At 43.0% G+C, this 27,412-nt stretch overlaps 3 protein-coding genes across 3 annotated transcripts; 1 reads left to right on the top strand and 2 right to left on the bottom strand.

The window, feature by feature from the left end:
• Positions 1-1,159: 1,159 nt before the first annotated feature.
• Positions 1,160-4,733, bottom strand: 42sp43 (P43 5S RNA-binding protein). Its single transcript, XM_086132101.1, has 10 exons — positions 4,623-4,733; positions 3,683-3,778; positions 3,514-3,614; positions 2,846-2,942; positions 2,659-2,747; positions 2,239-2,312; positions 2,086-2,166; positions 1,790-2,019; positions 1,629-1,682; positions 1,160-1,538 (listed from the first exon to the last, which is right to left on the bottom strand). Exons 1-10 carry the CDS (start codon positions 4,731-4,733, stop codon positions 1,281-1,283), a joined length of 1,191 nt encoding a protein of 396 aa, XP_085988227.1. The 3' UTR covers positions 1,160-1,280.
• LOC147192715 (disintegrin and metalloproteinase domain-containing protein 11-like) lies at positions 4,643-19,216 on the top strand. The gene is made up of 26 exons (XM_086132097.1): positions 4,643-5,057; positions 5,943-6,136; positions 8,630-8,706; positions 8,837-8,903; positions 10,748-10,830; positions 10,934-10,997; positions 11,410-11,470; positions 11,681-11,865; positions 12,221-12,292; positions 12,871-13,037; positions 13,113-13,197; positions 13,550-13,640; positions 13,943-13,994; positions 14,657-14,756; positions 14,938-15,009; positions 15,082-15,174; positions 15,240-15,320; positions 15,571-15,621; positions 15,701-15,764; positions 15,867-15,972; positions 16,541-16,660; positions 16,738-16,906; positions 16,975-17,086; positions 17,607-17,697; positions 18,871-18,888; positions 18,955-19,216. Exons 1-26 carry the CDS (start codon positions 4,997-4,999, stop codon positions 18,968-18,970), a joined length of 2,352 nt encoding a protein of 783 aa, XP_085988223.1. The 5' UTR covers positions 4,643-4,996; the 3' UTR covers positions 18,971-19,216.
• Positions 19,217-22,167: 2,951 nt separating this feature from the next.
• On the bottom strand, positions 22,168-26,310 carry p3h4 (prolyl 3-hydroxylase family member 4 (inactive)). Its single transcript, XM_086132099.1, has 7 exons — positions 25,760-26,310; positions 24,903-25,052; positions 24,638-24,809; positions 23,774-23,902; positions 23,553-23,698; positions 22,991-23,074; positions 22,168-22,685 (listed from the first exon to the last, which is right to left on the bottom strand). The coding sequence occupies exons 1-7, from the start codon at positions 26,204-26,206 to the stop codon at positions 22,533-22,535; spliced, it is 1,281 nt and encodes a 426-aa protein (XP_085988225.1). The 5' UTR covers positions 26,207-26,310; the 3' UTR covers positions 22,168-22,532.
• Positions 26,311-27,412: the final 1,102 nt, after the last annotated feature.

Here is a 27,412-nt window from a genome sequence, read left to right as displayed (position 1 = left end):
ACAAAAAAAAAAAAAAAGTGACGTTTAGATGTTCCTTGTTGACCGAGTGCGCCGGCGGGGGAATTGTTTTGGATCACTACTTTGCACTCCCGCCAGAGAAATGATGTGGTCCAGGGTCATAGAGGTCGCGATGAAACCAGCCAAACGTTGCTTTTTCATCACCGCGCTCGTAGGGAAAGCGATTGAAGTAGGTTAAGCATAAAAGCGTCACTGCCGAAATTAGATTGTCCTCCAGAATAGATGACCCAAAAGCGCCCGCCCTTCCCTCCCCTCGTTTCACTGAATGCATCTCTCGCAATGAATCAACTTTCATCTTGTGCGATAATGCACTTTCAGTGGTCATGAACCACAACTAATCGTTGGATTTAGACTGCCTGCGTGAAGGAAAACAAGTTTGTTTTTTTTTGCTCACAAGTGCCGTGATTGGAATACACAATGCGCCAGTGGAGATAGAAAAGCGCAATCAAATATCAAATCGTTCTCTTCCAAATGTGGATAAAAATCCAACACCTGTTAAATAAGTGCCAACGCAAACGTAGTGTCTGCTATTATCTCATTTTTGCCAGTGTAACGAAATTGAAATACACCAATTAGTGACACCCTCATCTGCTTGAACACCAAAATTTTAAATGGAAAAAAAAATGTATTAGCCACGCTATACCACGTGTAAGAATTTTCCACCCTCTAACATAAATGTAACGTTTGAACAGTTTTTACTGATGCCTGAATTAAAAACTAGTCATGCACCAATTTCTTTTTGTGTGAGAAGGCAATCCTACATTTTGTTTCAGCCAGAATGGCCCTTCAGCGAAAACCATAACCACAGTGGCCCCTGCCAAAAATGAATTTGACACCTCTGCTTTAGACAAAGATTTCAATTTGTTCCCAAATGCTTTTTGAATACTTCAAGAGTTGCCAACAGCTTCAGAAATGACAACTTGGCATTTACTTTGTTTCAAGTGTCAGCCACCCCCAGAGTGCCAGAGACGCTTTGTGACTCAGCACTTAGTGATGTGCCGCGCCACTTTGTTCTTCATATTGAACAAGCGTTAATGTGTTGGACTCAAAGTATAGGAGGAGCGGCGCTTTCAAGCAAAGATTCAACTCATTTTTTATTGGGTCAATACCATTTTCGTACATTTACAAACAAGATGTTCCATTCTTCATGACAACTAATCAAATTAAACAAACAACTTAAAATAATGTATTATCAGCTACATTTAACCAGCAACAACCGAAAAAGACCCAATTTCCACCAAAGAAATAAAGTTGGCTTCAACTTAGCCCTTGAGGGACACCACCTCACTTTGGACGGGCGGCGGTCTCTTGATGTTGAACAGTTCGCGCAGGTTGACCTCTGGGTCAACGTAGTGCGGGGCCTTGCGCTCGTTGAAAAGGCCCGTCAAGTTCAACTCCACTTTGGCTCGACGGGAAATGCGCATGCGCAGTGCAAACAGACGGTTGAGGTTTTCCTCCACCAGGGGCAGACGATTGCCGTCCAAGCGTTTCTGCCACGACTTCCTGGGACGTGGGCGATTCTGTCCAATAGCATATATATTTTTTTGTGTTCAGGGAAATGTTTTGGGAACATTTTTTTAATACATTTAATGATTGTTTCGATCATTTACCTTTTGTTTGATGACATCGGGATCATGTCGAAGCAGATGTCTGATCATGCTCTCCTGTGGAATATACGCATGTCTAAGTTTAGTGTTGAGAAATTTGGTAAATTAATTTAAAGAACTAATCATGTTTTTGCCTCCTAACAGTTATGGCTCAATTTCCATACCCGCATGGCGAAGGTGCGCGAGCAGTCTGGGAAGGAGCACTTGTACTTGAAGAGTTCCAGGTGGAGCTTGCGGATGTGGTGCTGCAGGTTGAAGGTGGTGGAGAAGTAGGCCTCGCAGTTTTCACGGGGGCATGCCAGCACCGGCTTGTGCGTGGCGTGGACCCGCTTGTGACGCCGCAGTGTGTTGGCCTTCTTGAACGCCTTTTTGCAGACTTGGCAGGTAAATGTCGCTGAAAGAAAAAGAACAAAAAAAAAATAGATTTTTCTTAAGATTTTTTTTTAAACTTTATACCTACATGGGTGTTTGATCATGTGGTTCTGAAGCATGGTCCAACTCGAGGCAACAATCTGACAGTTCGCCTCCAGACAGCGGTAACCTACAAAGAGAAATCACATCACACTTTTTTTTTTTTTTTTAATGCATGAGGCTGCACTCAAGGGTTGACCACCTGCATGCTTTTTCTCATGGACATTTCGGGTCACGCGGGAGTCAAACATGGCACCGCATTCTTTCTTTGAACACCTGTGGGAGACGACAAAAAGTAAGTGGACTTCATTGATGTTTAGACTTTTAATACTGCTTGATAGACATTTGGTGGTGTCACTCCTGTAGGGCATCAAATGGATAAAAATCAAATTGCAGACCTTTGACACCTTTAACCAAAATGGCTGTAGTCTAGAGTAAAATGTCACTTCACTACTTTGAAATGTGTGGGACGTTGTGCACCTTTTGGCACTCCTCTTACACTGCTTGTAAAAGCTGGCCGCCTCTTTTAGCTTACTCCTGTGTCAGTAAAGCTTTGCGATGAGCTAAAATGTCTAATTAACAGATTGTCTCATTTTTCCTCATATCTTGGCTCAAAACGTACTTGAACTTGGCAACCAGGCCGTGTTCCTGCAGGTGCACCTTGTAGCGACATCTTTTCTTGAAAGTCTGCGAGCAGCCAGCCTGAGGACACTGGGGGCAAAGAAACTTGACTTTCAGGATCAGACTGTACAGTACATTTCCTCGAATGTCTACATGTTGGTACTTTGGCTCCATCTGGCGGAGATTACCTTGAAGTACTTGTCTTTCTCACCGTGGGCATAGCACATGTGCCGCTTCAGATTGTCTGCCTGGAAGAAACTCTTGGTGCAGGTCTCAAACTCGCACCTATTTGGTGAAGAAGCAAAAGCCACTCAAGTATATGTATTTATTAAAGTCTCATTTATTTGTATAGCTATAATTTTAATCACAATAGAGTCTCAGCTTCACAAACCCACAACTGAGAAATTAAATCGCCTGACCTAAACAGAGCTCATCTTTACAAAATATACCATCGTTATACAGTATTGACCTTTTGTAGCAATTTCTTTTTACAACTTAAAGCCTGCCCACCACTTTTTAAGAAAATATAAGAATAATATGCAGTTTAATTTTAAATAATTTCAAAGCACGACAAAACGTGCACAATTAAAATTAGATTTGACTCCGGAAATTATCGTATGCCTTGAGATTCGGTAATTGAGTCCTATTACTACATATCCCAGAATGCACCTGGCATTAGGACTTTTCTCCCCACCCACAACAGTAGTCCAGGACAGTATTAGCATTTATAGCTCATTTAAAAGCTTTTAAGACGTAGCTTGTTTAGCTGACGTTGATCAAATAAGAAGGATAGCGAAAATTAATCCATTATGCCACATCTTAATCAATTTATTTAAAGTTATGTAACGTGGCTTACTTGAATTGCTTCTCACCACCATGTTGCCTCATGTGGCGACTGAGATGTGATTTCCGGGTGAATCTACCACCGCAGCCGCTCACTGTGCACTGCCACGGACGCTGAGTAGATTCATTTGTCACAAAAAAGTCATCTGATTTACATCATTATTGTAAAAGTATTTCCTTACAGCTCCGGTGTGAATTGCTTCGTGCTGTTGTAGCCTGCGCTGCTTGGAGAAAATGGCGCCACACGCTGCGTGGGGACACTTAAACTGCTGGTTCACCTGTGGACAACCAGCTACAGGTTCAACCTCACACATTTCGCTCATTTTTTTAAAGCCTGGTCTTTTTACACTTTTATCTTACGAATATAACCAGCGATCAGGTTTCCTGCCTTTTTATAGCTTCTTAATTAGCTAAGTGGCAGCAGCAGGCGACTGTCTCTTGCTGGGACGTCAATTCGTTCATTAAGGTAAGGCTAGTGAGGCTAATTACAATCAACTGAAGTCTTCAAGTACAGTATCGACTTGTAAATTTCTTTTTAATTTGACGCTTTTAAACAAATTGGAAAATATCTTGAGTTCAAACGAATTACGTTTGAGTTTTGACATTTAAGTTTGTTATATATATTTTTAATTTGCTACAAAAAAATACACCACATCACATTTTACCTTTAAATTATAAATATAAAAGTTAATAAAAAGGCATGCCATATAACATATTCAATACATTGCATAACTACATTTACAAATATCAAAGTCTACTTTGTATAATGGTGGTGACTTGAGAGTTGGGCTGCCAAGAATAGCCATAGATTCTTGTCCTGTTTTATTCAGGACCCTTAAATCCGTTGAATGTTAGTTTTTTTTTTTTTTTTTTTAACGCAGTGTTTTCTGTGGCTCAACCTTGTACTGCTGTAACAGTTGAACTTTCCTAGTGGGGCAGCGACATCTTTTTTTGGGGGGGGGGGGGACTGATTGCGAGCGGTAATGTCGCTCTTTGCACAGCAGAGGGTGCTGTGGCTTTGAGACGATAAAAATCGTCTTTATTATTCTTTCGCCCCAAAGTGGGCGGATCCCGCGGCTTCCCCACGTTCCCTGGCACGCCGCAGCGCCCTCTTCCGCATACCGCAGGCACGTTTAAGTACGCACGCGCACGTTGCGCAGCGGTACTTCCGCGGTGCCGCGCGTTCTCCTCTCGCAAGGCACTTCCCCGCTGATCGTCACCATCCATCCTCATCCGTATTGATCCCCGCCACCGTTAAGAGAGAGAGGGAAAAAACGATGCTCCTATGTGATCTTCATATGTAAATGTCCGCGGACGAGAAAGAGGAGAGGAGATGATAGCACCAGGCGCAACATAGCACTTACCTGCCTTGGTCTTTTTCCATCCTTGTTTTATTTTCTTTTATTTCACGTTTTGTTTTTTGTGCTCCTTCTGTGTGCTTTTGGTGACGTTTTGGGGGGCCTGCATGCGGTGACCGGCGGGAATGTGTGACGACCATGCTGGTGGTAAGGTGCTTCTTGCTCTTTGCTGCAGTGGGCGAGCGGCTGGCGGTGGCAGGTAAGAGGAGACACGATGATTGGCAGGCGGATGGGGGGGGGAGTGACGGGGCTGTGGGGGTGGGTACACACTTGTCCAGTGTCACTCTATACACCCACTTGCAGTATAGCATCAACATTGGGCTTCAGTTAAGAGGTGAGCGTGCATGGCGTGGCCTGGATGTGTTGGGTTTTGCTGCATAGACATATTCCGACTGCAGCCCCCTCATATGCGAGCAACTACTTGTTTTTAAGCCAATGGGGATGCACCACCACAACTTGTGCAGCATGGCTGCAATGTGTTTTAAGCCCCATTTAGCTCTGCAGAGGTGCCACTATAAGCGGAACACTAACACTCTGAGCTAATTAAGCACCACGAGTGAGCATAGTGGGTGGTATTTACCACAGTTGCCAAAAAGGTTCTTCTACGTTTGAGCACTTTGTGTTGGCTCTTGCCGGGTACTTCAGCATTCTCCCACAGTGCAAAACATGTATGTTCGGTCAATGGAAGACTAAATTTTGTCCAGTAGTTACAGAAAAAAATGTAATTGTCCTTATAGAAGGGCGGCATGATTATAGCCAGATGGCCAACCATGATTATTTTTGGTCCATATTGTCATCAGAGATATCATATGTAATATACTGCATATACAGTATATTCTACAAATATATTGCTAATGCTATATTTTATATTGCACTTATATTGAACAGTTCTTTTCTGAAACATTTATTTTGTGCAATGAAACACTTTGTTTTGATAAAAACGCATTTCATGCTCAGTTGTTTTTTCAATTTCTTTCCCCAAGGTGTACATTTATTTCTCAGATTTTTTTATTTATTGATTTATTTTTGGATCATCACAAACATGTATGTAGACTTTTAATTGTATGTACTGTTTGCCTTCTAGGTGTAAACGGGAGCCCAGGCCATGATGGAGCCACCTGGGATTGGTCGTCATGGTCCGGGCAGAGGACGGAGGCCAGCGACACGGCGGCCCAGGTGACCTATCCCAAACGTCTGGTGCAGAGGACTGAGTCAGAGCAGGAAATGGCTCACGGGCACCTGGACACCAGAGTGAAAAATAACACACAACACACCTCGGTGAGTTCGAACCCAGGATGGAGATAAGGTGTTGCGCAAGTGTGCACGCCCTTTTATGACTGGTTATGTGGCTTTGCACCAAATTAACCAATTCCATTCAAAGACAGGTTGAAAGGCAGTCAGGATATGTCTGCCATTTGTTGAAGTGCCCTTGATTAACTCCAAATAAAGTTCTCATGTTCTAGTCGACTTTTATTTATTTTTTGCTACCTAGCAGAAGCCTGAAGATTTTGTGCTGACACTGACTGATATTTGGTAGTCTTCATAATTTGCTTTATCTTAACTAGTTCCCCAGTTCCAACTGATGGAAAAACAGCCCCGAAGCGTGATGCCGCCATGATCACGCTTCACTGTCGGTACGGTGTTGTTTTGATGACGACAAGTGTCGTGTTTGCGCCAGACATATCTCTATAAATAAAATAAAAAAGCCAAAAACCTCAATCTTGATTTCATCATTTGATTTTGAAGCTGTTCGATCAGGCCAGAGAGGATGTTTTTTTTTTTCTTCAAGAAAGTCATTGAAATAATATGCTACTGTTAGGCCATACAGACACTTTTCACATTTAAATGGTGGCAAGTGTGTGCATGAAGTTTGAATGTGATTTTAGTTCAGAACACAGCCATATACCCGGTTGTCAGACCATGTGCACACTTATGCAGCTCCATTGTTTAAACTGTGTATTTTAGCATGCTTTCTCAAAAAACTTGTTTTCCAATCGAGTTACACAGGTTTAGGGCGCTTTAGTGGTGGAAGACGTTTTGAAGTGACGTAGACGGACAGTTATGGAGACGGGTGGGGACTTTTAAGTTGAGGCATAATGAAGAGATTGTTTTCTATTCTGTGTGTTTACTGTAGCAGTATAGAGGATTTTTTTTTTCTTCATCTGAGAATTATCTTTAGACACAGGCACCCTTTTGCAAGTATGTCCGTCTTGACACGTGTGGGCGTGATGGCATCAAGATGACAGCCTGTCAGTCTCCCTCTTGTTGTTCGAACAGCGCTCTGCAGCGAGGCCACTGTGCTCAACTACGCAAGGTGGCGTTTTCGCAGCATCCACGCGCCGATTTTTAAAAAAAAATTTTTTGACCCATTTATTCGGTGAGGTTCCCCCGGAATGTCAATGCGGCTCGCCTCACTGCCTCCACTCTCATCGCCTGACTTGCTTTTGTGTGCGAGCTCGGTTGCACACAGGCTTCCTCTCCTCCTGTTTGCGTGTTTTCCGTGTGTGCCTATGGAGGGGGGGGGGGGCGATGCCGGGGCTCCCAGCGGCTTCATTTATTCAGTGGTGTGTTGAAGTATGTCCCCATTAATAATGAAGAGGGTCCATGTCAGCAATGAGACACAGGCTGAGTAGGAACGATCTGATATTGCGTGACTGTGAGCTACTTCCTGTCACATGACGGGATGCCGTCATATGTAAGATGATGCGATCCAGCTGTGGAAACTTTGAAGGAGTTTGGACAAATATGTTTGCTACTTGTATGGACCTGGTGCAGTTTTGTTTGCCAAAATATTGAACAATCCTGCTTTGGGGGTGGGGATAAATTGGGAACATCTTCCTTTACGGTCACATGTTGGGAAATGTAGAACTGTTGACTCCATTATTGTCTTACTTCCAGTTGCTTCATACATCCGTTTTCGATACTGCTTATTCTCATTTGGGTTGTGGGTGAGCTCATGTCTGTCCTGGCTCACTTTGACCGGGATCAAGTGGGTCAAAGTAGCAGCAACAAAGATGATAACTCGTTCCGTGTCATCAGTGTGACTTTTCTCTGTGTAGAAGGGTTAGGACGAAAGGGAAATTTGGATTAAGGTTAAGGGTTAATTCAAAAGGCCCTCACTCACTTGTTAATGGAAGAAAAAAAATCCAAACTAGCCACTTAACATCTTAGTTTGTATTATTTTATCATCCTCTTTTGCTTTAACCTGTAAACCAGAATTTGTTTTCCACACTCACCCCAAATTGAAATGTCTGCTTTTGCATTTAAACTCTTAAAACGTTAGCGGTCAAAGTATCATCACTGTTTTCCTTCAAAATTGTATGCGCTTTATGTTCCGTGGGCTGTGATCTATTTTACTTTGTATTGTAAAAGCCGCGTGAGTCATCGCAGCCTCCATCAAAGCTCCCCAGGCGCTGTTGGATCCTCGTCCGTTAAGTCTGTCTCATTCGTCTCTCTGCTGAGCCCTCTCGCCGCCTCCCCACCTCCACGCTGGCCGGCATCCAGCCTGAGAAGTTCCAACCATCGTCCATCGTAGTCATTTAACTCATTCAGTACCAGCCAATTCTGGACCAAGTCTGAAAAGACGTTTAAAAACGTCTTTGGGAGTGAATGAGTTAAGTGGCGAGATGCTTTCAAAGCGCTATTGATTCTCTCGTATTATTCATGGTGCTTCATAATTGCGGCTCACTCAAATCTTTTGGCGTATCAGCACACTGTCTCGTCATTGATTGATTTCTCTCTCTTTTTTTTTTCGTCATGTTCTTTTTCTAGGTCGTCCACGTGGCGCAGAGCTGTTTCCAGGTGGAAGCCTTTGGACGTACATTCACGTTGGACCTGGAACTCAACCAGTTAGTATTGCCCGCTCAAGCTTGTTTGTACGGACATGTCAATGCGTTAATCGCTGCAGATGTTTCACATTAGTGTTCGCACGCACACGCAGACACGCACAGAGGCCCCTCATGTGTCCTCTATTTGCAGTCACCTGCTGTCCTCGGACTACGTGGAGCGCCATTTCACGCCGGATGGCCGACCCTTGCAGTCACCGGTAAGAGTCGCAAATAGCAAATGTCAGCCACAGTTGGGGGTGCGATGCCTTTCTCAGCAGTAGTCAGGAAGCAGGCTCACCTGTTTTCTGGGGTTGGTCACGTGACGTTTGCACATTGAGCCCGTGTGCTTTCCGACATCAGTTTCAGTCGACGGCAGGTGGCAATAAAAACTGTTGGAGTTTTCATCTTAATTCGTTTTTCCACCAACTCAAACGAATCCAAACTACCGGTACTTATTTCCACTTTTTAAAAAAATAAAAAGGCTGATGGCGACATGATGCCACAAGGTTCCTGCAAAGTGCGAAAAAATATTAAATTGGCATCCACCTGACAACAATGACATATTTTTTTCTGTCCAATGAAAAGCACAAAAATGGAGCTGTTGTTTCATGGATTTAAAAAAAACAACAAAAGTGTCACAAAATATGCCTGCTTTTCATTGGTCAACCATGAATGAAATCTGAGCAATCTGATTGGACAGTTGGTCAGTCCTTCACTATACAACGTTAGAATAGTTTTTTTAACATCTGTGCAGGGGTATCTAATAAAATGGCCGCACAGTCTATTTTAGGCTCCACGTTTGCTTTGAGGCTATTTTTATGCCTCGCCGATGTTTTTAATTGTCACATTGTGTCCTATTTTTGGGTCACCCTTCAAAAGTCGTCTGCCACGCAACCATTTTGTACCCTTGGATGTTACGTTCGGACTCATACGTGTACTAGAAAAGCAAAAAAAAGCACCTGCATCGAAACATCATCATGTGGAAATAACAGTAAAATGATGTCCACAGATGATTGAAGATACTTTTGTACTAGCCAGAAGGCATGCTAATGTTGCGCTCCGCCGCCCAACGAGCCACCCAACCTATCCGTCCTCCTGACCAATGGCGAGTCTGTCTCCATGGCAACGAGTTAGCTCAGCGGCGTCATTAAGTTCTTGGCAGCAGAGAGAATGAGAGATGCGGGAAAGAGGAGGGAAAACGGGAGGCAAAAAAAAAAACGTTCCCGTGTGCTGTGAGTGGCTGGAGGGAAGCAAGTATGGATGGAGGGAGATGGAGTCCTGTGTGGAGGCCAGATTGTGGCGCCGCTTGACTGAGGCATCACGTGACAATGCGGGACGTGGGAGGCGTGATCCATTTGGGGGACGTGCGTCACCGAATTGGGCCTTTCCGTTTGAAATGGCACACGTCCATTCGAGGAGCACGGCGATGGCCTCGTTCATCTTAGATGAATTGCTCCAAAGTAATCCAAACTTGCATGGAAACAGTTTGCTTGATTAAAAAAGATGCTGGAAAATATTTTTCCAGTTTTATGGAATATTTTTCTGTTTTCAGAATAAATTTAGTTTCTGTGTTTTTCAGATTTTGTTGTTGTTGTTGTTGTTGTTTGTTTGTTTGTTTGTTTTGCTGGGGGGGTGATGACAGAACTAAAATCATTCCCAAAAAAAACAACCAAAAAAATTAATAAAACAAACAAAATGTTTTTTTTTTTCCCAAAGTGGATGCAATGTGCTTCCGTAGTTTTCCACTCAACCTAAAAAAACAAAATTATTTATGTGCTACACTTGGTGAACACGTTCTGAACACAAGCAAGACAAATTGTGACACACTTGTATTTAAGTACCAAATGACTTCCTGTGTTGATTTATTGAAGAACTCCTTCCAGGAAGGCTCGACTTCCACCTCACTCGTCATTCAGAGATGAGTACGGAACACAAGTAGGTCACAAACACTTCTGCCGTGGGAGTTTTTTTTTTTTTTTTTTTTAAACCTCACGACAAGCTAGCAGTGTGTGTGTGTGTAACACAGGTTCCAGGAAACCTTCATGTTTGTGTGTGTCCGCAGGGAGGGGAGCACTGCTACTACCAGGGAAGGTTACGAGGTGTGCCGGAATCCTGGGCAGCCCTCTCTACCTGCCACGGCCTGTGGTATGCTCTCCTTCCCCCACCACATCCACTTTGACCTTTTATACACTTTATAGCATATTTATGTTGCGTGTGTGTGGCCTCTTTTTTTTTCTCCAATTCAAAGTGGGATGTTCTCCGACGGCATCTTCTCATATGGGATTGAGCCTGTTCACAATGACAACAATGAGGTAAATAGTATGCAAAAGTCAAGCTCGCATCCAACGTGGGCCAAAAGTAGGAAGTGGTGTCTTGAGATACGAGCAACCTTTTCTCGATACCTTGATTCCCGCTGACCCTTTTTAATGTACATACTTCCTTGGCTTCAAATGATTTTCCACCTTCCTTTCCTCAAAACAGTCCAATACGATGATATTTTTTTGTTTTCGACTCAAATTATTTGCTAATTCCCCGCCCATTCCCTGAAGACAGCTGGACTCCAGCGCACCCGTGATCCTTGTGAGGATAAGCGTTTCCGATAATGCACAGATGGATGTATTATTCATGATGCCTTAAATAAATAAATGAAAAGAGGCCAGCCCTTTTATATGAACTTGTTTGGGGGTGGGGCACCTAATGCAATCTCATTGTATTCTGTTGTAGGAAAATAGTGCCCACCTGATCCAGAGGATGTCCGATTTCAGGCTCTCCCCACGATGCACAGGTAGGCAAGATCATTTATAGTGCGCTTGATTTGACAATGTCCAAAATAATCCTTTGTGTTGTCTTTTACCGTATCATTCCTTTTTTCCTTCCTTGTCACTTAGCACCGTTACTGCATATGTAAACCCTCCTTGCGAATAATGCAGAGAGGGTGATAATTACTTTCCTAATGACTTTGATAATGAACTGCAATGTGTGCGCGTGTGCCAAGATTGCACAGAGGACAACGAGTGGGATGGCAGAGAAGGAGGTGGTGAAGACCAAAGGGGGGTACCGAAGCAACAGCAGGAGGCGTCGGGGGTGGTGTTAAGGCGATCCAAGAGGTTTGCACGCAGACCTTCCGTGCAGACAGAGACCAAATATATCGAGTTGATGGTGGTCAACGACAATGACTTGGTGAGCGTTCTTAGCTTGCGGATGTGTCTGTTTGCTGAGTTTTCTGAAGGCGAGGGTTGATTTTAAACACATAATCACATACCGTTCTATCTATATGTGTCCTGGGTGCAACCAACATCTTGCCCGAAGTGCACATGCCACCATTAAGACAATTGCTGTAGAAAATGCATAAATGGAGTATCAATTACAAACGCATGTCATTCATTCCAAACGGTTGTGGTAATCAAAATGGTGTTTTGTTGGGTTTTTTTCCTGGTAGCTACCTCTTTTATACATATACTTGCGCACGCATGTTTGTGTATGTGTGCATGCGAATGATATTCCATCCATCTGTGCATAATTTGTCTCCTCACAGTTTGTACAGCTGCGACGCTCCGGCAGCCACACGAAAAACTTGGCCAAAGCGGTGGTCAACATGGCGGATGCGGTACATTGCCTTGCAGACACACACACACACACACACACACACATGCATTTACATACACATTTGCACAAAAACATGGTAGGGGCCTGACTGACTAAAATTCCATATAGTGGGTGCAAAATTGTGTTCGCTCACGCGGACAGATTTTGTGCAGTTTGCAGGAGTACACTTGAAAAGCTGATCCAAAATGACCCACATGCACTTAAATGCAGAGTTGAAAGGAGTGAGGTCGTTCCAATTCAGCCCTTTAGATCATTCATAGACTCCCAAATGACATTGCTGAATAGACGTTACACCCTGATCGTTTTTGCTTCTGGCATTTCAAAAATGCTTACATGAGTGAAAAAGACCGCCACTCCAACATCAGACACTGCGTTTGTACCTGACACGATATTTCAAGGCATAAAAATCATCCATCGAAATGTATCTGAGATTTGATCAATCACTTGACATGTGCTAAATTAATCTATTTGTATCAGTTTTGCCCGTTTTTCAGACACAGTTTCAAGTCAAGTTTAGGGAATAAGGTCTTTGCCGTTAATAATCAAAGGTTTTTTTTGGGGGGGGGGGTGGCACTGCAGCTCTACAGGGAGCAGCTTAACACAAGGATTGTGCTAGTCGCCATGGAGACGTGGACCTCAAAGAACATGGTGCCGGTGGTGGAAGACCCTATGACCACGCTGCAGAACTTTATGAAGTACAGGCGGGACAATATCCGCGAGCGGAGCGACATTGTCCAACTTTTCTCGTGAGTAGATTGTCTTTGAATGTGGCGCAGGTGCCGCCGCCGCACTCTTACTGTGTTTCTCCTGTTCGATTCTAGAGGACGCACATTTCAGAGTGGCCGCAGCGGGATGGCATACACGGGAGGAGTGTGCTCACCGACGAGGGGAGGGGGCATCAATGAGGTGAGGGAACTGTTTATATACTACAATATATCTCTAATACTTTTTACATTGTGATTTTGTCCACACTTATCAGTCGATAAAAGGAAAAGATGCTTTTAGTTTGCATCATGCGGTGTTTTTAATAATTCAGTGAATACAAGGATCTAAAGCTCACTAATAACCGTGTTGCTGAGCATTATCTTCATAATGGATTTTATTACACAGATGTTTGATTGGATATCCTGCTGTTGTACCGAATCAAGAAGCCAGTGTGTGTGCACAGCCTGTGGAAGGCCATTAACACTTTTGTGTTGAATTTAAACGCAAAAAAAAAGTGATATGTCTTTTTTTTTTTTTTCTTTCATTCCTCTAGTTTGGGACTGTTGGCACCATGGCCATCACTTTGTGCCAGAGCCTGGGCCAGAACATTGGGATGAGGTGGAACAATGCACGTAACTCTGCAGGTATGATGTGATGTACCACGGGATGCTGAGACAATAAAATAAACAAGTCTTTTTTTTTTTTTCTTGAACATCCCTGCACAAGCATTTTCCTAATTTCACTCGCGGTGCTTTATCACCTACATTCGGAACATTGCTACCACTGAACATTGAATTTGTTGATTAATGCGGAAAGTCCGTTGGTGTCGTTAATCAAGCTGAGTGAGTCGGAACACCTCGTCCTGCTGGAACACTTCTTTGGAATGCTGAGTTCTCTGTGTTTTCATCATAAAATCCTGAACTTGTCTTGCTTTTTTGTTCCACAGGAGACTGCAGGTGCCCTGACACCTGGCTGGGTTGTATTATGGAGGACACTGGGTAGGATTTCAAGAGTTTTTTGCTTCCGTTCATTGAAGAATATGCTGCTTCTTTTGGTGTGGGTGCCTGGCAGTATAATTCAGCCATTTAGACATCAACACACAAATTCTCAGTATGGTGCAGTTATGTTCATCATTCTATGCAGAAGATAAAGAATATGTACCTGTGAGTGTTGTATTATCTGTTATCACACTGCGGCATTGAAGCTATTTATTAGCTTGTCTTTGGTGTTTGCACGAGTCGCCCATTTTGTTTTGAGCCAGTCATTTGGGGTTTAATCTTATCCTTTTTTGCCTTTTTCGTAAATTACTTTCTTCATACTTGTGGTTGGCAAGAATGCCCCTGTTGGTTTACAGTGCCACTTGTTGCCACCTTTTTAATGCATGAACAAAAGAAACAAAGTGTACAAGCAGGTTGTACAGGGCAGAAAATTTTACTTGGTGAATCAAAACAGGAATTTGGTGCATTTGCACCAGATGGCACAATACACAGTTTGATGAATTTGAGTAACATTTGTACTCCAGATGGTTCCATTTCTGTCACATTGTAATATATCGCCATTTAACGCCCACAAGAGTGGCACCATGTTGTCTTTGCGCCGGTTCCTTTGAACAATGCTCTTGATGTTTGTGCTTTTTTTTTTGTACGTGCTTTTAACGTAGATACTATCTGCCGCGGAAGTTCTCTCGCTGCAGTGTGGACGAATACATCCAGTTCTTGCTCCAGGGAGGCGGCAGCTGCCTCTTCAATAAGCCCAACAATGTGAGAGGGCCGATCTAGCTATCTAGCTAGTTAGCTGTGAGGGCCAACCTAGCTAGCTATGGAGCTAGCTAGGTCGGCCCTCACAGCTAGCTAGCTAGCTAGATAAATAGATACAGCTATGTGCCGAATGGGCTTTGGTTGTCTATTGCTTCAAAAGTATCTTGGTTTTCACATTACTCAGCTGCTGGACCCTCCAGAATGCGGCAACGGCTTTGTAGAACCTGGCGAAGAGTGTGATTGTGGATCGCAGGTGGTGAGTATAAATCTATGAATGCGACACTCTTCCAAGACAGTCATGCTACATTGTGTGTGTATGTGGCTGCAGGAGTGTGCCCGCAGTGGAGGAGCCTGCTGTAAAAAATGCACACTCACGCACGACGCCATGTGCAGCAATGGACTGTGCTGCAGTGGCTGTAAGGTGTGTACGACGGGGATTTATTGGAAGCCTCAACGAACAATCGTTCAGCTGTTTTGCCGTTTCAGTACGAGCTGAGAGGCGTGGTGTGTCGAGAGGCCGTCAACGACTGTGACATCCCAGAGACTTGTACTGGAGACTCCAGCCAGGTAGTTGCTTATAGATTTTACAGGGAATGTCACATTATACAATATTTAAGTAAATTTGTAAGGACGTCTGAGAATCTGGCCTTTGCTGACCTTGATTGGAATGAGGTCGTGGCAATGTTCACATTTTTCTTGATCATCATATCCGTGTTGCCCACTTTAAAAATACTTCTTTTTTTTTCCATCTACTGTTCCAATACTTTTAGAGTGTGTGTGGCTTGTCAGTAACACTGCTTGTGCGTCCCTCCATCAGTGTCCTCACAACGTCCACAAGTTGGATGGCTACTCATGTGAATCTAATCAAGTAAGTGCTGCCTTTGTACAAATCCACTTCAACTGCACTTGTTTTTCGAGATACTGTGCGCTTCATTTTGTATCTTCAGGGTCGCTGTTATGCCGGACGGTGTCGCACTCGAGACGGACAGTGCAGGGGGCTCTGGGGGTTCAGTAAGTACCTACCGGTGTGTGTGTGTGTGTGTGTGTGTGTGTGTGTGTGTGTGTGTGTCGTGTATGATTAATTTGCTCTTATTTTGCTTTTTATTTATCAAGACTCAGCAGACAGGTTTTGTTATGAGAAGCTCAACGCCGAGGGGACCGACAAAGGGAACTGTGGTCGGGGTCCCGGCGGCCAAGGCTGGCTTCAGTGCAACAAGCCGTGAGTGATGCCCATTGTAATTAAAGAAGAAAACCGACACATTTTGGGGCACAAAATGGAGGTGTATCAAAAACCTTTGTAAGCTATAGATACTATCAAAATACAAGTCTATCCATGTCTCTCCCTGTCTTATACTGCTATCTGGTGGCCAAGGTGGGCACACGAGAAGACAGCATTCTCTTTAATTCTATTTAATTATCTCATTACTCTGTTTTTATGAAGAATAATTTCCTTTTTTTTTCTCTTGAAAATACACTTTTTTGGGGGGGCTTGTGGCAAGTTGGAACCGTTAAAAAATATTTTACATTCAAATGTTTTGAGTTACGGTCACGGAATAAATGAAACTTAATCTAGCATATCAAGCATAATATACTTTTATTCCTTGGACCTACTTTTTGCACAAAAACGGCAAATAGGTGAGTTTTCAACCATGAATAGCAAGGCTCTATTAAAAAAAAAAGTCTAGTTGTTAAATTGGAGAATGCTGGATTGCAAATGTGCGATTCCTGATTTACCCCCCACCCCCTCCACTTTAATTACATGCACAGTATGTTTTTGTCATTTTTAGGGATGTTTTGTGCGGCTTTCTGTTCTGCACCAACATCAGCACAAAACCAACATTTGGAGACCTTCAAGGCGAAGTGACCAGCTTCACCCTCTACCACCAGAACAAGTACCTGGACTGTCGGTGAGTTTCGCTCGAGTGAGTTCTGATCCAGCAAGTGAGCAAGAATACAGTAAACAAGTGTCGTGCTCTTGTGTCAGGGGCGGCCACGCTCTGCTGGAGGATGGCTCCGACCTGGGCTACGTGGAAGACGGCACTCCCTGCGGGCCCAACATGATGTGCTTGGAGCGACGCTGCCTCCCGGTGGCGGCCTTCAACCTCAGCAGCTGTGCTGGGTCCAACATGGGACGCATCTGTTCTGACCACGGGGTACAACAACATCCAGCACGCAGAAATAGTCGATACAGATGATGATCTACCGTCTCATGCATTTGCAGACGTGCAGCAATGAGGTGAAGTGCATCTGCGACAGAGACTACACCGGCAAGGACTGCAGCGTCTTTGATCCCATTCCCGAGCCCACTGTCCCGACGGGCCCGGAAAAGAAAGGTGAATAGCATCTCTCTAAGGTTTCCTGCTGTACTCTGTCATCCTTTTCATTTCACCAACCCTCTCATTTGCATTTTCAGTGTTTTGTAAACAGTAGTCGCCAGGGTAGTTACGGTTGACTATGCTGACTTGAACTTAAGGGAAGTCAAGTCCTAAATTTTCCTGACATTATGTTCGATCTGTCCCCACAAGTTTAAATACGCTATTCTGATTCATACTGCATTTGTGGAATATGAATACTGTACATTGAGATACGTGGCGGCCATGTTTCCAGGAGGCAATGACAATTCTTCCGATACACAAACATCACCACTGAAGGTGTGCTCGACTTTAAAGTGTCTATAACAACTCCTTTGGTCCCACGATGAGTCCCCTCGCCACATTCCACCTTTTACTTCTCTGTTTCTCTCTCTCTAGTTGATGTGTTGACGCAGTGTTTTCTTATTTTTTAATTAATTTTTTTATTGTATTTAGTGCTCTTGAATCCTCTTCCTTCACTCCGCCTCCTCCCTCTGCGCAGGTCCCAGTGGCACCAATATCATAATAGGCTCCATCGCAGGTGCTATTCTCCTGGCAGCTATAGTCCTAGGGGGGACAGGATGGGGATTTAAGTAAGAGTTCTGGCATGCATTTGTCCTTGCTGTCTGCTTCCACGCTGCTCAACAAGTTTGCCAGTGGCCCGCTCTGGGGAGGGGTGTAGGCATCGTCCTGCACCTAAACGTACACCTCTTAAGGTTTAGGATAATTCCAGTCTGCCAGGGACCACCGCAGCTCTCCTCACCTGTGCATGCCTTGCGCTTCTTGTCTTCGTTGATACTCTGACCTAAAAAGACAGCTTGCCTTGAACAAAAAGAAAATCTGAAACACGCTTGAAGGAATCCTTTTAGGGCCAGAGGCAAGTGTGTGTCGTCTGTGCACAAATGCATGAGGTGTCCAACAGGGTGGGAGTTTTTTGAGTGTACTTGCAGCCCTGCATGTCTTGTCAGAACTGATCAAAGCAGTGGAACCTCTAAAGTCAAACACAAGCTGCTCAACTTCTGATGTGCTCGCATTAGGTAACTATTTTCGTCATGAAAATAATGGAAATAATCAGTTTTGGGGTAATTATTATTATTATTATCCACACCATCTAATATCCTTATTCATTTGTAGTCATTATTCAAACATGACTGTCAATGTTATCATTCTTATACAGACATACTATGCATAGCCATAGGTTTTTTTTAATACAGCATCAGTGTTTCATGATATGAAATGAGATTTCATCTTGCCCTAATTGTATACATACTGCCATCGTATACCTGTAATTGTTTGCTATTTACTAATTACCAGAGACCAAGAAGCAACACCACAGCGCCTTCTGTTTCTTTTCTTTGTGTCTAGATTATAGCTAGCTAGCTAGCTGGCTATCTATCTCACTGGCTATCCATCAACTTTATCTATTTTGGCCATCTACAGTACTGTGTCAAGCTATTTAGTACACCTCGAAGACCGTATCCTTAAGTATCCAAAAGAAACAACAACAAAAAAAAGCCAAATGTGCTTGATTTGTTTTTGCTTGCTCAACTAAAATTTTGTGTGACTTTAGAGGTGGATACATCTTAGAGATTCGGCTGTAATAATCTAATGGCAGATAATGAGAATAATAGAATTGTTGCCTGTTTCTCCAGCATGGAGGTGATCTGTCACTTTGTATTCTGCCTGCAGGAATGCACACATTTCCACCAGTCATTGTCATTTATGCATTTTCTCTTTTCTCCTTGTCAAACGCTTTGTGGATGCAGAAACATTCGTAGAGGAAGGTATGACTTGTCTCTTACATTTTCTCCCCTTTACCAAGAATAATAATGTTTCCATGTGACTTTCAGGTCTGGTGGAGGATAAGATTTTCATCATTAGTCTCTGTGTCCCGCCCACTTCCTGTCTTCTTCTTCTTCTCCTTGGTCACACGGTGTCCTCGTCCACGTTGGAGGCACAAAAAAGGGAACAACAACAACAAAATGTCTTCCACTCCTGTTCCTGTCTCTCCAGTCCTCCTTTCATTGTCACCCTTTGTCATCTTTCCTTCTTTACTGTGCTATCACACCGGGGTTGGGGTCTTCCTCAAACATCAGGATTATGGAAAGCAAATCAGCCAAGATGTCTGCACTGCCTGCCTGGACCACAGACTACTTTTAATGCCATTTTTAAGAGCTCGATGTGTAAAATAGGCTAAAAATGCTGAAGAGGTTCATTCCCTGCCACAGCCTCAAAAGCTCACGCACATTTCCTCCACCTTAAGAGCCTAGACTGGATCCGGGCTTGGTTGGTTTCACATTGGGACTGGACTGGATTTCATTTGAAGTGGATTTCGACTGGTACTGCATCTGGATGAGTTGAGCCTCAGATGAATAGATTTTAAATTGGATTTATTTGGACTAGATTGGGATTAAGTCTGAACTAAACCTGTGTCGATCTGGACTGGATCAGTACTAGTACTAGAACTTGGATTAGACTGGCACCATGCTGGACCAGTTTGGACTTGGACTAGTGCTCAACTGGACCAAATCCGGACTAGATTTGGACTACTTCTGAACTAGGCGTGTTTTGCATAACCACTCTTCTACGATGAAATGGGACACCCCTGTCCAATATAAAAATAAAAGAGCCAACGTTTTTGACATGGAGAAAAGACATTGTGATCACTGACTGCTCACGCCAACAACAGAAGGATGAGGGGTCATGTCACTTTGCCTATACTAGAAAAAACAAAACAAAAAAACACTGATGGAAATTTTAAGTGTTTTTGAAACCTTGACTTTAAAAAAATGATGTACATTGAAATCAACAATCATCCCATGCCTAGTCTGAACCGGATCTGGATTAGATCCAGATTTACCCTGGAGCCTAGCTGGATCTGAATCTGATCAGGACAAGATCTGGAGCATATCTGGAACATAGGTGCAGCCTTACCATCACAGTGAAAAATCCAAGCATGTTTTCCAAAGAAGAAATTGAGGAGGGACAAACCGTTTATATCCCAACTGCCAACCGACGGGTCCCAGTGGACTCCACTAATACTGAAGGATTGTGGAAGCTTTTTTAAAAAAATTGGAATCACTTGACAGGACCAGCGCTTATCTCGTTGTTAATGCCGGACTGTGCATTTCACTGACTCTTGACTGTGCTCACTACCTTTTTACTCTTTGGACATTTCAGCCAAATACTTACTGTATTTTTATTTTCAAAGAACAGAAGAAGAATGTGTCCACGTCACTCCGAAGCCCTTCAACGTTTCAATGAAATAACACGAAGCAGAATGTCACCTTACCGGACTTCGGGATTTTTCTTTGTTTGCACTCATGGATGATGTATCGGGTGCATTTTGCTTCGTTAGCATTTAGCTCCCATTGTCATGTTAACAGATTAATTACGTCTGACGTTGCGGGGCTCTTCTTCCTGATAGGAACTTGTCATTGTGACAAATTAGTAGGATTCCAAACAAAAAGTATTTCACTTAATTTAGTTTGCGGTTACTGAAACATCTTTTTTTTTTTCAAGTTTAGTGTTAGTCTTGGTTTTTAAACCAAACGTTTACTTTGAAATCCAAGAATGGAGGTTTTTGTTTATGTATAAGCTGTCATTTGGCTATTTTTTTTGGAGAGTTCAGTGAACAAATTAAAAAAAAAAAAAGAGACTCTAAGCTGTTAAAAGCAGTCCCGATTGACGCTGTCAAACTAAACATGAAATGAAGAATTAGACCTTGTTTAAAATAACCAAACAATCGCCTAAAAAGGCACTGCTTGCTTAACGCCAATGCTACTTAGCATATATGTTGTGGTGGAACACAAATGGTTGAGCAAAAAGATGTAGGCAGACAGCACAACAGTACAATGTAGTCATATCTTCTGCATAAAACTACTAATATTAGTGCCGTACTGAAAAGCTCAGAGAGGAGTTGAAATGACATTATGAATCCTACCAGAGGTCTCGGCAGGACACCCCACTGTCATATGATTGACTGCAGCAAAGAGGCAAGGACTGCCTAGACATCGTGGGATTCATAATTGCGTCTCAATTAACAGTATATGTATCAAAACTTGATATATCTCAAGGTTTGATACATAAAATTGCAGTAGCTGCTTCTTATTTTAACAATAGCCAAAGAAAAAGATGCCGTCTGAACAGGGTTGCCAAGAGTTTGCGTGGTGTCATGCGTACGACTGATTTGTTTTTTATTTCATTTGCCAGTTATGAGCTGACAAAAGTATTTGGCCTTTTTGTGTGATTTCCTACTAAATTCTCACAAGAACGCTGCCATTTTGTGTCCCTGAATGCATCACTTCCTGCAGTGACAACGTCACAAAAATAATGAGCTGTTTATGTAAATATGTGCAAGCTATGATGAATGTTAAGATGCACTGTATGGTTGAGGGGAATGATTCCAATTGAGTTTTTTTTTTTTTTTTTTTTTTTTAACATTATAGAACCGGCTGTTATGGCCGCCCGTGTGCCACCATGACAGTGAGTGTGCATGAATTTGCACTTTTTTTGGGTGGATTTTGAGCTTTGCACTGTGTGAGAGGCACTCGTGTGGCACACATTAGGAATCAAGAGAGCGTGTGTAATGTAATGTGCAGAGCTGCTATCAATCATTTGAAAAGAGGGGAAAAAAAGACCATATTTTTAGACACTTTTTGAATTTAGACAAAATAAATTAAAAAAAAAGGGAAACGCCCTGCGGGTCGAGAATCCTTAACAGGAAAAGAAATAAAAAGAAAATCAATTCTCTCCTCACGTTTTGTCTCGCTGCTTACAAACAGCTTACATTTTCCCTTACTCAGTGACAGATATTTTTCTAACATCATTTACCGGTAGATTATATTCACTAAAAACTAAATATATAAAATAGTATGAAACAAAATAAATATTTTGCTCAATATCAATTTTTGAATTAATTTACTATTTTTAAGCTGATTTAGTACTCTAAAATATGTACAATGTATACTTTTTTTCATGAAAAGTTTATATACTAATATAAAATACCATTTTGAAAAATACAGAAAAAAAGACTGCATTTTGTATTTAAAATAACACGTTTGAAAAAAGATTTTCTCATCATTTTTCAATGTAAAAATATTTATATAAAACAAAAGACAGAAAAAGACAATGGAGAAAAATATAACGTCCCTTCCTTCTCAGATTCAAAATAAGCAATAAATTACACGGAATGAACGCGAACAATGCAGATGTACGATCAAATAGAAAACCATATTTTAAGATTGAGACAATTATTGGTATTAAAAAAATGGACATCAAGAGATACTTTTGGTCCAATTAAACAGACTTAAAAAAAAAAGGAAAGAAATATTACAATCAAGGCTGATGACAGCCAAAGAGCGTACACGTCAATCTTTCATCTCGATCAACATGATGAGTTCCTCCTTTTCTTTTTCAGCTTCAAAGTTCACTCCGGCACCTCGCCTGTGTCCCACTTGGCCTTGGGCTCCTGCCACCACTCGGACACGAGGGTTTCCTCGTAGTCGCCGACGCCCTCGAACTCGACGTCGGGCCGCACGGAGCGCTGGGAGGCGGCCTCTGCCTCCGGATTCACCTCACCCTTCGAAAAGTCAGGAGACTACGGTAAGCAGAAGTGTTTCTATTCTTCCGGTGCTGTACTCTCCGTCGACGTGTCGGCCTGAAATTGTGGGCCGCCTCTGTGCGGTGATCTGAAGAGTTATGCTCGTCTTGGCGTTCCACACCTCCTGACCACATACCACACGCTGCCGCCACAAGGAAACTCGCCACTTTTTGTATATTATCCGTCACGCCACAAGCGCATCTTAAATCATTGGGAAAGTTGACAGTCTTTTTTTTCAACTATATTTCAGCCATTTTTGTCCATGTGCTGTATTGTATATGTACCTCGTCCTCGGTTTGCAGGTAGTTGAGAGCAAACTGCAGCATCTCCTCTTGCTTGGTGGTCTGATTGAAGTATCTGGAAGCCTCCTGCAGAGGGAAACCAATTGATCAAATAATTTGGTTTAGAACATTGAGATTGGAATTCTTCATTATTCACCCAAAGCAATAATACAAATGCTCCAAATTATGACATGCATGTTTAAAAAAAAAAAAACAATGATCATCATATTTGACGGACAAATAAATGGTAAACTGACAAACATTGATTAAAAAAATAAAACTACACTTCATTGTCTGCTTTTCTAATTAAGACCGAAATATAAAATTGGTAGTAATAGAGGCCTCCTGCAGCGGGAGACAAAAGACAAATGTCGACCAAACGTTTTTTTTAAATGTTTCCGAAGGCAAGCGACAAGTGGCGTTTTCTTTTCAGCTGGCTTGACCCTTAAAATAAAATGCCCTGTGCAAGTTTTTATATGATGTAGCTGGCTAAAGGAGCGCAGCTCACTAATTACCACACTGACGCGCCGTTAACACGGACGCCCGAGCTTTTAAGTTGACTTACGGGCCGCGGCTGGAAGTCGGTGTCGGCTAGGCCCCACTGTTCCCGGTAGAAGCGGTAGTACTCCACGTTCTGACGCATCACCTGGTCGCTGGGGTCGAACAGCATGTAGCTGGCGGCACACGGGGCGGCGCTCTTTACGTCGTTTACTGGAGGGGAGTCGGAGAATCATCGAGTACATTTGCAGCCACACACTCCAGAGAGAGAGAGAGAACGAGTCTTACGTTTATAATATGAAAACTGGAGGTAGTGGTACATGGTGGCCACAAACTTGTCCACCATGAAGCCCCCCACGCTGGGCGTTAACTGCTGCTCGCAGCCCACCTTACATCTTAGCGCCTCCAGGTACAGATCTGAATACAAACAACAGCCGATGAACAAATAGGATTGCCCTATCGTTTGCATTCAAGACGAACTACTGCGCATGTTCGACTCTTAATGCAGGGCCTGATTTGGCCCCCCGGGCCGCCAGTTGAAGACCACTGTCTTAATGAGTCAACGGCAAATATTTCTGCGACTAAAAATGCATCATGAAGCCAGACGACAGAGCTGAATGGAACAACTTGAATCATCATGACCTATTTTTAGTGGACCCGGTGCGAATAGAATCAGGCGCCACCTGGAAATTGCAAAAATCTGCAAATAATTGACACCCATTTAAAAAAATAAAAATAAATCAACTTCAAAAATGATTTTTTTCACTTTTAAAAAAAAAGCTTATTCTTATTTTTAACTCGAAAAATTCTTCAAAACATGCTGATAAACTGTCCGCAAATACAATTTTTAAAAAAAAAATCTCTGAATAGGTAACCAGCGAGTATGCAGGGTCTGTTGTATACTATCTATCCCGCTTATTGAAAAAAAAATACATATATCGTATCATTATATCTATCGAGTTGTTTAGAATTAATCTGTGCATTTTCTTTTGTCTTCAAGGAGAACAATGTGACGACTATCGTTAGTGGTGGGGTGGCGCCCTCCATTTGACCAACCGCCTCAGGTTGTTTCCAAATGGGACAAATTTACAAAACCTTTTTGTTCTTATGACAGGAACTTTATTCATGAGTATGCGGTGTGTCTGCACCCACCGGCCAGCGTTGGATAGAAGTCTTTGAACTCGAGGATTTCGTATGACCCATCGCAGGCGGCCACACACGTGTCGTACGCATCAAAGTAGGAAGTGACTGCCTGCTCCATGTGGCGAGCGCTGCCGCTGAAGTCGCCGCTGTTGTATAGCGTCACGCTCTTCACGAACACACTCTAAACACAATGGCGCTTTAAGGGCTCTATTTTTACACCCGAAGAAAAGCAGACTTAGGCTTCAATCATTGGAATTGTCATATATGGTCGAACCTCGTATGGCTGCTCCTCGTGGTCGATGAGATAGCGGTCCACGTCCATCAGTGTCTTGTAGTAGTTCATGTTCTTGGCAAGCTTGGGGTCTTTCGGGGTTTTCTTCAGGTAGGTGTGGGCCCCCGACACGGCCTTCGCCAAGTTGTTCAGCTGTGGGAGGGAGTGGAAGATGAACGGTGCGGCGTTTCTGCTCCGCAGTGCCGTAACACCGGCGGCGTCTGTACAGCGCATTTCATCAGGTACACCCGTACCATTGAATGAGACCGTTTTGATTGACAGTCAGAGATACGCATTTCACACTATGATTGTAGTTTGCACTGTTTTGCACTTAGCATTTCCTAATATTTTGATCTCGAGAAGGGAACCTGCTTAGGCGACGGTGGCTGAGGGCATAACTGCGATTGGCTGGCAACTACCTCAGGGTGTCCCACGCCTACTGCCCATAAGACAGCCGCGATAGGCTCGAGCACGGCCGTGACTCTCGTGAGGATAAAGCGGTTCAGATAATCAACACATGGTTTGAAAATATTTTCTTAATTAATCCACGCCAGAAACATAAAGTGCCAGCCAAACAATTACACACTTTTATACTATGTCAATTAACCCGTTTATTTTTGTGGCATTTTTGTTGTTTTAATTTATTTTATTTTTTTTGCTTTAAGATTTTTTAGTGGAGGTATACCTAATGTTGTGGTGGGTGGGGTTTGCCACATCAGTGAACCAGAGGAGCAGGATCACAGTGGGGGATTGTTTGAAGGAGACGTGGCACAAGCTCAACTAATTGTCCGGCAGGAGGTCACCCCGAAAGCTGACTGGAACTTTCCGATCACAACTTTAGTTCCACAATATGCTCTCACCTGGAAGTACGCGAACTGCAGGTATCGATAAGGGGTCCTTTTCTCAAAGCTGTCCAGCAGGTCTCGACGTGGATACGCGAGTTTAAACACGGGCAAGTCGGCTTTGCACTTCTTCAGGCACGCCGCCCGAAAGAGGATGTGCCGCATGACGCGGAGGTGCCCGTCGTCTCCGTCGTCCCCCCGGCTCACGGCGCTGCAGTTGCGGCCACAGAACGCCTCGCTGTCCCGCAGCAGCCGGTGGAGCCTCAGGCTGTGCTCCAGGTACTTGACGCTCTCGGCCCAGTTGCGCGCCGTGTACTGCTGCATCGCGTAGTCGAACGTGGAGTCCAGTGGCATCAGCTCGCCGTCGGGGAAGCTTCGGAAGCTGTATTTCTCGTACTGGCCCCGAGCCAAGAGCAGGGCCGAGGCTAGAAAAGCAAACGCCGTGACCACGCCGTGAGGGAGCATCGTCACCAGCCGTCTCTTGCTCCCGGGACGGGGTCGCGGAAAAGTAGTGTCTGGAAACTTGTCTTTTTGACGGGCTGCACGTAGGCAGCGAGAGCATGGAATGCGACGATTTCCGGGTAACGCCTTCAAAATAAAAAGCGTCTTCACAACTACCCGAAATCCTCGCCATAATTTGTTTCAACGGGTTATTTATTTTTAATTCCTGTATTATGTTTTATTGAATAGATTGGGTGCTACGAGAGTTGAAAAGAACCACAAATAGCTGTTTCATGAGCTTGTATTTTGAAGGCAGTTCTTTATTTTTGGTTTTACTCGTGCTTTACGTAGTTTGACATAATTGTTTCACATGGCTGCAAAACATGCTTGCAACCCTATCAACACCAATATGACATTAATATCGCTAAAAATGTAAATATCTTAAAACAGTTTATACGTAGAACATTCTAGTTTAAATTCTACAAAATCTGACACGCTTAAACATGTAGAGGGTGACATTCTTTTGCAAACTTTTTGAGGTGCATAATTTAATACATTTTTGTTTGTAAACAAAATGTTTCCCGAATAAATCTGTCAGTTTGACAAAGCATACCTGTGACACACATTTTTTTATTCCATGAACCAAAATATAAAATAGGTGTGTAATTCTATCATAAATGCAATTATTAAAGTTTCACAATAGGGACAGAGTTGATCATGTCAATTGAATGGCATCATTTCAGCCCTTGTGTTTTCTCTTTCTACATACTGTACATTCTAACCAATCTGACTAGTTGAGGCAAGTGGATCCAGAAATTGTTTTGCAAACTTATAAATGAAAGAAAATCGAGGCAACTGGACTCCTCTTGTTTGTTGAACTCAAAAAAAGTTAAAAAGAAACGCTCGCAATTACGCAATGCCACTTATTTTTGCTGAATTGCACGAATCGGAATTCAAAAAGCATGCCTGGAGCACACAATAAAAAACATGAATTAGAACTGAATAGTTAAAGACGTGTAATTTTCAACAAAAAAAAGTTATTGCATATACAGTATGCTAATGTTAAGCAAAAGCACATACTGTATCTGCATGTGCGTGTTAACTTCCTGCCGCATTGCAACCAATATGACCAGATGATACACATGGAGACAAAAATGATTGAAAACGTATTACTTAATTAAACATTATTAATTTAAAAAACTGTCACTGCAGCATTAAATGTCTTTTGGA

This window comes from Hippocampus guttulatus, chromosome 16 (assembly GCF_054856545.1).
Source record: "Hippocampus guttulatus isolate MCC_2025c chromosome 16, RoL_Hgut_1.0, whole genome shotgun sequence".
Taxonomy (NCBI): domain Eukaryota; kingdom Metazoa; phylum Chordata; class Actinopteri; order Syngnathiformes; family Syngnathidae; genus Hippocampus; species Hippocampus guttulatus.
Note: the sequence above shows the minus strand (reverse complement) of the source record. Positions and strands in the feature narration are given on the sequence as shown.